The 11,830-nt window shown below is 39.4% G+C and overlaps 1 protein-coding gene across 1 annotated transcript; it reads left to right on the top strand.

Moving 5' to 3' along the window:
* The first annotated feature begins 5,616 nt into the window (after positions 1 to 5,616).
* LOC113021778 (V-set domain-containing T-cell activation inhibitor 1-like) lies at positions 5,617 to 11,830 on the top strand. The gene is made up of 3 exons (XM_026166494.1): positions 5,617 to 6,058; positions 9,592 to 9,628; positions 11,324 to 11,830. The coding sequence occupies exons 1-3, from the start codon at positions 5,707 to 5,709 to the stop codon at positions 11,388 to 11,390; spliced, it is 456 nt and encodes a 151-aa protein (XP_026022279.1). The 5' UTR covers positions 5,617 to 5,706; the 3' UTR covers positions 11,391 to 11,830.

Raw genomic sequence — 11,830 nt, 5'->3', positions numbered from 1 at the left:
CAGCATATCCCGTTTTTTTTTATGGATCGATCACTGAGAGAGGTATAATACGGTCTTTATATAAATATGAAAGACGCATATTTACCTTCTGTCAGCCAATCCCACTTCTTGACACCAAATTGAAGAGAAAATCTCCGTCCCGGTTTCCCTCCAAGGCACGAGCACCGATAAGCAGAGTTCTGTCCTTTCTTTATTAGATTCCTAATTATTCAAAGTAACACTCAAGTATGCCGTTCAGCTGGGTTAGTTACAGCGCCGGGAGTAGCTTGGGAGAACAAGGAAACACAGACTGCTTCAGGTTGCCTTCCCAAATCAACTCAAAGGTTTATTCAGTACAAAACAGCTTATATAGAGGAAAAAAAGGTTCGTGTGTCAGCAGGTTCTCAGTTCAAACCGGTACAGACCAAATAAGGAAACGTCTTCCTGCCTTGTGAGCAAAGAAGTATCCTTTGTGTAGTTTATCAGTTCAGCTACAATTTATGATCATTCCAGCAAAATACACTCCTAGACATAGAATACAGAGTTCTTTCATTAGTGAATTCTGAAACAAACCACCTGGCCTTTAACGAGCCTTTTTCTAAGAGATAAAGAAAAAGGGAGGATGGGAGTAAGGAAGTGGTCTCGTCTCTGTGGTATTTTCGACCTTGGGGTACCAGCCTGTGATTCTTACACATCAATTCTTGGGTCACAGAGAAAGAGAAAAACAACTAGTAAATGGGCCTTATTGAGTAACTCTTTTCTGTATAAAGCAATATCCTGTAAATGCTACCGTGGTATCAAAATATCACAACAGGTGGTACTGCTGGTGACGGTGCAGCAGTCCTGACTATTAACGTGACACATCTGAATAATTATATTATATTTATTCAGACTATAAGGAAAAGAAAATTGACCCATCGGGCCGGATTACCAGTCCAACCCTGTTCCCACTGAGCTGTGGGCTCTGGATCTCCAGTTTCAATAGCAGCTGTTTTCTGCTGATGTTGCGCTGAGTTGCTGGATGCTGTCAGAGTGGATGTTGGCTTTTACTCATCCACAGGTCTCTCATGCATAACATATAATTTTATTTAGTTTTTTAACTCTTTCAGGGTCTGTTTGTGTTTTAGCCCCAGTTCTCAGAGCGAGTGATTCAATGAGTGAAGAGACCTGGTAGGATTAATATGATTAAAAAGATGAACAGTAGGCTCCATTTCCATTTCCTGAAGTTTTCTACAGTCAGAGTTAAAACACTGTGTGGCCCATTAACATGAGGCTGTTACTGACTCTGATGTGCAGCTTCAAACTGGCAGGAAAGTTTTGAGAGCTCAGCTGGTGAAAAGGACACAGACTGGATGTGTTTCAAAGGGACAGAGTTATGTTCACTTCTACCTCTTTATATGAATTTTTTTTATGTACTTACCACACTTAAATAGAAATATCATATGAGAAGAACTGCAAGACCAAAATGCTCATGAGACACTTGAACTGAGAGGCAACATCTTCTACTTTCTGAAACCCTGCTTGTTTAGCGTGTAGCTAAAAGCCAGTCTAGGAATGTGCCTCTACTTCACGTGCAGTCGTTTGTGTAAAGATACCGCATCAAGCGGATGCAGTCATATTAGCAGAAGTCCATTTCCTGAGAGAGAGAGAGAGTTCACTTTAATGGACCTCGCCCTCTGTGTTCTGTCAGTGATGCAGCACTTTGTTCAGTGAGCGTCTTACTGAGCAGTTAGCAGCATTTGAAATTATGTTTAACAAGCAAAGTAAAAACCTGCTGCTGAAAAGAGGAAGCAGAGCAGAGAGCAGGACGAGGACTTTGGATTTGAGCCGTGCTGTCAGAGACTCTGCTGAGTGCCCAAAAGATGAAAATTAGATATTTGAGCAGTTTGTGTTTTTGAAGCTGTTGATGTTATTGATTATTGCTGTATGATTAGAGCGTGTCTGTGTGCTAACAAAAATAGCTGCCCTGAACGCCTGGCATAAACTCTCATAGAAAACTGTTACAGCTGAGATACTGGGACTCAGTATTTGTGAGACTGAAGAGGATGAATAATACAGGGAACACAAAAAGAATCATTTTTCAGTGTCATCAAATACACAGATGTGGACCCTTCAATTAAAAAGAAAGAAAGAAACTTTAAACTGACAATAAACATTTACTGAAAATTGACTCATGAAAACCAGACACTGCTTTTGAATTGTGGTTCAGCAGAATGATTAAAAAAATGAAATTGTTCTGGACAAAAATGGTCCCCTTAATTACTTTACTACACAACCTTCGGAGGCGATCATTGTAATGAAGCGAGTTTTGTAACTGTTAGTGAGACGTCTGCACTCGTCGACGCTTCTCAGGAGAAAACTGCTTCAACTGTCTGTGGTTTGAAGGGTGCCTTTTGGAGACAACATTTCACTCCAGGATGCCTTGATACTCTTGAGATTTCAAGACCCGCTGTGCCAGATGCACCAAAGCAAGCCCAAGAACATAACCGAGGCTCCTCCATGTTTCAGAGCAGGTGCTGTGTTATTTTCTTTATAAGCTTCATTTTTGCATCTGAGCTGATGTGACATTGTAGAAAATGACTAAATGGCAAATTCCATTCATGCTTTTTCTGATTTGATTTTAACACTGGTGTCCTCCTCGGTCGTCTTCCATTAAGTCCACTTTAGCTCAAACAGTAACAGCTGGTGTGATTTGACACTTTAGTGCACCTCTAATCTCTTATGTCTTGAAACTTAGTGATGAACTTTGTCATCAGATTTCCTCTTACGTTCAGGGTGGCTACAGTCTTGTGGGCATAACAACTTAATACAGTACATTGTACTGTAGTCACAGGAATTGTTTGGAGACAGTCTTATAGCTTTTACCTTTAACATGCTTGTCTTTAATTGTCTGTCTCATCACCTGAGACAGCTTTGTCCTTATCTCACTTTTACCTTTTAAATAGGCAGACTGATTACAAGTTAGAACTATATCTGTGACAATAATTACAGGACACACCTCGGTTTAAGGTCCCTATAGTCATCTTATTTTTACTCTTTTCTAGGGGTACCATAATTTTTGTCCAGGTCAGTGTAATTAGTTTGTTTTTATGAAGGGGAACTGAGCTAAAATATATGACTTTTATAGGGAAAAAGTTTGCTGATTTTATTTTTTATTTTTCTTTCATAATTAGTAAAAATCAAGCGTGAACTTTCTTCTGATTGGCTGTCTCTGACTCATAAATGACTCTCATTATATCCTCATCACTTTGTATCTGAACACATTGTTTAATTCATGTTTTGTCTTTCAGGACCACCTGACAGCAGAGTGATTGTGATGGAAGATGATGATGTCATTTTACCCTGCTCCCTCAGCACCAATCAGAACATTGAGAAAGAATTGTTTGTCTGGAAGAAAGAAGGAACAGTTCCTCTAAAGGAGGTGTTCATGTTTGATGCCGGTACATATAGTAGAGGTCAAGATGAGCAGTTCAAAGGTCGAGTATCACATTTTTCAGACAAGCTCAAGAACGGCAACGCCTCCATAACAATGAAACAAGCTCGTCTGGAGGACAATGGAAACTACACCTGTAGTTTTCCAGTGATGCAGCCCAGTGTGAAAATATTCCGCATTGAGCTTGTTGTTGGTGAGTGATTTTATAATTCAGCTAATTATTTAAGGATAAAACAGTCGGCATGCACATCTGGCAGGGCCTCACCCCCACAGTATATCTGCAGTGCTATTTGCAACATTTGATGAAGGAAACTGAGACCTTCCCATGTCAATGCTGGCCCTGCACCTGTCTATTTATCTAGACATAAAATAGGATAAATAAAATATACTATAGACACTGACTAAGTAAATGTTAATCTTTCCTTATATATCAGACCTACAGCTGTTGAAAGTGTTTTCTTTTTTTTTTTTTTCTTTTTTTTTAAGCTTGAGCAGCAGCTATATAACGTGCAACCCAGGAGATGTCTGTGTATGGTGGCCTTTAAGGTCTGTTACTTGCAAAAGTGGAAGAGTACAATACCAAACTTTTGCATTATAAAAAGATAAGATGCAGTTGCTCCTGGTTTCATCATACATCATGTTGAACTCTGCAGTTTCTACCCTTTTCGTCTGGGTACCTCTGGCAGCTCAGAAAAGCTTCTGCATTGTTTATTTCATGAAACGTGACTCAAATCCCCCTTATACTCATTACGTTGGTGAAACATTTCCTCGTCCTATTGCATCAATAACAATTGAGAGCAGACAAATGAACCTGCTAAGATTCAAGGATCCTGACCAGAAAGGGGTCAATCAACTGTGTGCTAATTGGCTCTATTTTCACCCTGAGTAATTCTTTTTTTTTTTTGTTTAAAGTGTTTTCTGACTGTGTGACTATAACACATCCACGAGCATAAACCAGACTCATGTGTTAACAAATGCAACAGGTTGCATTTACATCTGAAAGCGACTTTGGCTGTAGTGAGATCAGAAAAGAGAGTGTGTTCCAAAATCATCTTCACTGTAAACTTCTTGCGAAACACTTTTCAGACCACTATTCAGGAGTGCAACTGCAACTCAGTAATTGTCACAACGGGACTGCACGGACTCACGCGCAGGCTCTAAGTTTTGAAAACACTAGAGTCTTTATTACAGCAACACCAGGTGATCTATTTACAAAGGTGAGGGGAAAGCCAGGCTCCGGGGGTCCACACACAAATGGGGAAAGACGCTGAAAGTCCTCACACACTCTGTCCACGCCTCACGCTCTTCTTCACACTCCACACACACTCGATCGCTCGGGAAACACAGGGGTTGGTCCAGGGAATCTGTACACAGAGACACGAAGGGATTACAAAGGAAGATCGCTGAGAAAGACTCTAGAGTGAACTTAGCTGGGGTTACACTGACGAGGGTCGGCAACGGTCCAGTGACGAGAAAAACAGAGCTGCCATCTTAAAAAGGAGCTGGAACACTCTCAGGTGATGAGCCACAGGTGCGTGATTGCGATCAGGTGCGTGGGCCAAGGGCAGGAGCCCACAGGTGAGCTCCGCCAAGGCAGAGGGAGGAGGGGGAGAAATGAAAATAAAAACATATGTAGCCATACTGAGCCGACTGGGTAGGCACAGGGACCCTGACAGTAATTCGTGGCTCAAGAGTTGGGAGTTCGCCTTGTAATCGGAAGGTTGCCGGTTCGAGCCCCAGCTTGGACAGTCTCGGTCGTTGTGTCCTTGGGCAAGACACTTCACCCGTTGCCTACTGGTGGTGGTCAGAGGGCCCGGTGGCGCCAGTGTCCGGCAGCCTCACCTCTGTCAGTGCGCCCCAGGGTGGCTGTGGCTACAATGTAGCTTGCCATCACCAGTGTGTGAATGTGTGTGTGAATGGGTGGATGACTGGATATGTAAAGCGCTTTGGGGTCCTTAGGGACTAGAAAAGCGCTATACAAATACAGGCCATTTACCATTTACCATATTTATCTAAACCTGTAGAAAAGGACGGTGAAATGTTTCTGTAAATGGAATAAAAATTGAACAAATGTTAAACTACTCTGAAAGTAAGCTTTAAATAGATCTGGTCTCATTGTTGTCTTGTGGAGAACTTTCTTGGCTAACATTTGCTTAAATGTACTTTATTATAATTATTTTAAAAAATAATAGCCAGCAGCCAGGCTATTGTTTAACATACATGTAACCTGTTTTTACAGAGCAATGGAACCCCATTGCTCACTATCCCCATTTGGTCCCCATTGTGATTAAAAAATGTTTTGTCCTTCAGGTTCACGGATCAAAGTGGTTGTACTAGAAGGAAGTGACGCCATTCTACCCTGCTCACTCAACACCAAAGAGAGTGTTGAACAAGAACTGTTTGACTGGATGAAAAAAGCACCAAATAAACAGGAGGTGTTCATGTACAACGGTGGCAATCATTACAATAATGGCCTTTCAGGTCAAGACGAGCACTTCAGAGGACGGGTGTCACATTTTCCACTAGAGCTGCAGTTTGGTAACGCATCTATAATCATCAGAAACACCATGGTGGCTGACAGTGGAAACTACACCTGTGATTTTCCACGTCTGCGAACACAAGCATTTAACATCAGGCTTGTTGTGGGTGAGTATTTTAGTTTTGAAGCATCTGAAAAAAACCTTTCTCTAAACACTCATTTTTTTTTTTGATGTGTTTTTTTTTCCCACACTCAGTTGTACAGTCATGTGGAAAAACAAAATACAAATTCACTCACTTTTTTGTTGAGGTATGCTTGCAGATACAAAGCAAAAAAAAAAAAACTATGTGTGACCGGGCTCTAGAGTGCGACCAAATTTATCAATGGTGTGACTAAAAAAAATCACTGGTGTCAAGCCAGCCTCCAATTCCAGCATTGCAGTCAAGTCAGCCTCCACTTTGTTTTACGTGCCCTGTGTATTCAAAGTATTATGGCAAAAGACGTGGAAACCTGATTTCAAAATCAAAGCTCCTGAAACATGACTTCTAAATAAAAGCCAACTTCTAGTAAATTAAGAGCACATTCATAAATATCAATTAGTCTTGTTTGCACACACTCATGTTGGATACAAATGACATACCCTAGTATTCTGGTAGCAACATGTCAATATTAAAGCCATCTCCTTTTGGATTTCAAAGTAAAAGCCCTCAATGTTTATTTTTGAACTACTTTTTCCAATTAATTCAGAATGGAAAATTCACATTTCCACAGACTAGTTGCAGTCTATATTGACAGTATGCAACCCCATAGTGATACCATGTCAATATCAATCATTCTTATTTTCCCTTTCAAAATAATGGCCCTTTCAAATTGACCATATATCTGTGTGCGTTTTCAATGATTTCAGAAAGCTATAAAATGGAAAATTGCTGTTTCTACAGAATAATTACTATCTATATTGACAGTATTCGATCCCACAGTGATACTAGGTTAATCTTAAGTCATTATGATTTTGCCTTTCAAAATAAGAGCCCTTTCAAATTGCACATATGGGAAATAATCTTTCAATGAATTCTGATTTCTCAAAAAAGACAAATTCTTGTTTCCACAGGATAATTTCAATCTGGGTCAAGAGTATGCAAACCCACAATGATACCATATCAATATCAAGTCAGACTGATTTTGCCTTGCAAATTAATGGCCTGTTGAAATTGCCCATTTAAGACGTAACTTTCAGTGATTTCAGAATGCTTTAAAAAGGAAAATTGCTGTTTCCACAGGGTAATTCCACTTTAGATCAACAGTATACAACCCCACAGTGACACCATATCAATATCAAGTCAGTCTGATTTTGCCTTCCAAAATAAAAGCTTTTTCAAATTGCCCACGGACAACCTACCCTTTTAACGATTTCAAAATGCTCTAAAAATGAAAATTGCTGTTTCCACAGGATAATTTTACTCTAGATCAACAGTATACAACCCCACAGTGATACCATATCAATATCAAGTCATTCTGATTTTGCCTTTCAAATTAATGGCCTGTTGAAATTGCCCATTTAAGACCTAACTTTCAGTGATTTCAGAATGCTCTAAAAACTGAAAATTGGTGTTTCCACAGGGTAATTCCACTTTAGATCAACAGTATCCAACCCCACAGTGACACCATGTCAATATCAAGTTAGTCTGATGTTGTTTTCCAAAATAAAAGCCTTTTCAAATTGCCCATATATGACTTACTCTTGGAACAAATTCAGAATGCTCTAAAATGGAAAATTTCTGTTTCCACAGGGTAATTCCACTTTAGATCAATAGTATCCAGCCTTGCAATGTTACCATATCAATTTCAAGTCATTCTGGTTTTGCCTTTCAAAGTAATGGCCCATTGAAACTGCCCATATATGACTTACTCATTTAACAGATTCAAAATGCTCTTAAATGAAAAATTCATGTTTCCACAGGATAATTCCACTTTAGATCAACAGTATCCTACCCCACAGTGATACCATGTCAAGATCAAGTCACTCTGAGTTTTCCTTCCCAAAAAAAAAGCCTTTTCAAATTGCCCGTAGACGACCTACTCTTTTAATGATTTCGAAATGCTCTTAAATTGAAATTTGCTGTTTCCACAGGATGAATCCATGTTAGATCAAAAGTATCCAACCCCACTATGATACTATGTCAATTTTGAGTCAGGCTGATTTTGCTTTCCAGTATAAAAGACTTTTCAAATAGACCATAAAAGATATACTCTTTTTAACGATTTCAAAATGCTCTTTAAATTGAAATATGCTGTTTCCACAGGATAATTCCACTTTAGATCAACAGTATCCAACCCGACAGTAAAACCATGTAAATTTCAAATTGGTCTGATTTTGCCTTTCAAATTAATGGCCTGTCGAATTTGCCCATATGTGATATACTCTTTCAATTATTTCAGAATTTTATAAAAATGAAAATTGCTGTTTCCACGGGATAATTTCACTCAAGATCGACAGTGTACACTATCACGGGGATATCAAGTCAATTTCAAGTCTCCTTGATTTTGCCTTTGAAAGTAATGGCCCGTTGAAATTGCCCATGTATGTCCCACTCTTTCACTGACTTCAGAATTCCATTAAAAGCAAAGTTGTTGTTTCCACGAGATCATTTCACTCTACATTGACAGTATACAACCCCACAGTTTTATCACGTCAATATCGTAGTTATAATTGTTTATTTGGTACTTTTAATAATTAAACGCGGATGCTGTTAACAGGACAATTACTGTTTTGTAATTGGAGTTCATGCAAACCATACACAACCTCTACAGTGGTAACATCTCAATCTCAAATCAATCTCGTTTTGCATTTCAGAGTAAAAGCCTTTTGACTTTGTTTATAGGAGCTTGTCTTTCCATAACTTCAGAATGGCATTAAATGGAAAGTTCCAGCGAACTCTCTCCAGAGAGAGAGAGAGAGAGCTGTGCATGAAGTGTGATTTTATTGTGGTGGAAGCAAAACGGCAAAAGTCAGAGGGAATTAATGACGACATTTATCAAATGTGAATCGTAGTTTGCTGCTTCTTTTGCTGCTGGTTCAGTGAATTTTGGATGGAGAAAGACAAAACCTGCAGCTCAGAATCAGCACAAAAAAGACGTAAACACAAAGCGCGGAGCCGCCAATGCATCAGAATCTTTGGGCTGTTGGCTTGATAGCCCTGACTATCTCTGATTGGTTTAGACCACGATAGGAGCATAATGTGTCAGTTGTTGACCACATGGAGACTTTCAGAGTTGAGGAGAATTTATATTTTTTATATTTATATATTTATATTAAATTTTTTTCACTCGAAAAGTTGGTCGCACCGGTGTGACCTAGGATTTTTTTAGTCGCACCATGGAAAAATTTGGTCATATTTGCAACCAAATTGGTTGCACTCTAAAGCCCAGTTACACGTAGTTTTCTGCTTTGTATCTGTAAGCAGACCTTAACAACAAAAAAAATTTGTAACTCGTGTATTTTTTACAAACATAAATCTTTTTTACACACAAACAAATGTGCATCTGTAGATGCACAAACATAAAATGTTCACATATTTTAGCTCACAAGGTTACAAAACTCAGTTCACAAATACGCATTTTACGCATTTTATTTACAAGTACAAGATATTTATGACCACAATTTGAGCCCATAGTCATGTGCCTACTATTTGTCTTGCAGAGCCTGTGATGAGAGACAGAGTCTGGAGATATTCCAGGTGAGTAATGATGCTGTTGTCTACATCTGTAACTTGTGTAGCTACACATCTGTTAGCCTCAGCACCTGTCAAACATGTTTAAACTTGCTGTCATGATCCAAGCAGCCAGGAACACACAGGCACAAATGTAATCTTCAAAAAAAATGGGTTTCATTATACCCCCAAAAAGGACAAGATGATTACAAGAGGTCAGGTAACTCAGAAAGAGCAGAAATATAATCAATATAACATATACCTATATAAAATAACAAACAATGCAAAGCAAAGTCTATGCCACCATTTGGGCTATAGCTTAGTGCTGTCATGCATTATAGGTAAACTCAAAATATCAAATTAGTTAACTTATGATCACAGAAGCCTTAGAGCATAATGTAAACATAAGACAAAAGACCAAATGAATATTACCTAAGTATCTCAATTGTGTGGTTGCATGCAGCCATCACACTTGCCATAAACAATTTATTTATTAACATATCACTGAAATGTGTGGTCCTGTCAGTAATGACAGATAAGGAGAAATCTGTCCTGAACCTGACTTCAGTATCACTGTTTATTGTTGTCGCCTTGAAGACTGACACAGCACCCGACCTTTTTTAAAAATGTGAATAGGCTGTTGCTGAAAGTGTTGTGGCGTACAAACCTGGTATATCATCATTCTGTTGCTGCATTTGCACGTCATGTTTAAGCTGACGCACATACAGTATGACTCTCCTGCACTGTAAACACCTGAGAGCAGCAAATATATTATAAACCTGAGAATTAGTATAACTGTGATGTGGATTTGAACATGGCAGTGCAGGTCCTGGTGTCAGGCACATGCTGTGTAGCTAAGTTATGCTGGTTATGCTCGACGTGTCCGTTGTGTTGTGCATTGATTTTCACATCACATCATGTGTCACACAACACAATCTTTGTGGTGCGTCCGCTGGTCTCATGATTTTGCAACTTAATAAGTTGTTGCCACGGCCGCTGCAGTGAACCATGATGTTTAATGATGTTCCAGCACAGAAGCTCAGAGATATAAGGATACATAGATGGAATCGTTGGAACAGTTTGAAAACTTGAGTTTGTGGAAAAAACTTTGCACAACACCCTCGACAAAGTCTTGGCTTCTGATTTTGACGATTTCACACACACACACACACACACACACACACACACACACACACACACACACACACACACACAAACTGTACATTTAAGCATTTTGAACAGGCCCAAGAGCTCCTGTGTTGCAGAAAGTCAGAGTTTGAGTGTGAGAAGTGTTTGTTTCCTGATCCTGTAGCTGCTATGTTAAGCTAACCCTGTGCTAATGTTGTCTATGTCTAAGCCCTCTGTGAACCCACATCAGTGTTAGTTTTTCTTTTTATAAGGACTTTGTGAGGTGCTGGGATCGATTTGTTTCCTAACATATGTTTGATGAATCAGTCAGTTTAAAGACCAATTACCATAATTGTAGTTTTTCTTCAGAAGAAATCACACATTTTTTTTATATTCAAAGTAATTGAGAGCAGTGACACATTAATTTGTTATTCACGTTGTAATTTAGCTTAACAAATACAAACATTTCTTTGCAGTATTCAGCGTTGTAGTTCTGTGGTGTTAAGCAGGTGCTGATTCTTTATTCTTTCTGAGACAATAAAGGAGGTGATAAAGACTGATCAAGTGATTGACACAGCCTTACTGTGTTCACAGGTGCAGCTCCGAAGCCACTCATTCATGTCCTGAACATCACAGAGGACGAGGCGCGGCTGAAGTGTGAGGTCAGAGGTGCTTTTCCAAAGCCTAAAGTAGAGTGGAGGGATGGGGATGGGAACATCCTCCCTGCTGAGGAGCCACAGGTGTCACACACAGGAGAGCGCTATGACATCACCCTCCTCACCACGGTGAACAGGACAAACACAAACCACTTCCACTGTGCAGCCACGCAGGAGGAGCTCAGCCATGAGACTAAGCATGAGCTCTGCATCACTTTCTCTGGTAAGATTTGTTTTTTGGCATTTTGTAGAACAAATACCTGTAGTTGTTGTTTCTGACAGAACGCTTGGAAGAACCTACTTTCTAAGTAACTTGTAGGTTTGTCTACGTGGGAGAACTTTTACTGAACCACAGCAAATATTTATTTGATGTTCCTTTTTTAACATCAGAATTGATAAGGGCTTTGTTTTGACCCTTTTGGAATTTTAAATATTGTGTAACTCT

The sequence above is a fragment of the Astatotilapia calliptera genome, chromosome 5, assembly GCF_900246225.1.
Source record: "Astatotilapia calliptera chromosome 5, fAstCal1.2, whole genome shotgun sequence".
In the NCBI taxonomy this organism is placed as follows: domain Eukaryota; kingdom Metazoa; phylum Chordata; class Actinopteri; order Cichliformes; family Cichlidae; genus Astatotilapia; species Astatotilapia calliptera.
This window is presented reverse-complemented; position numbering and strand designations above follow the sequence as displayed.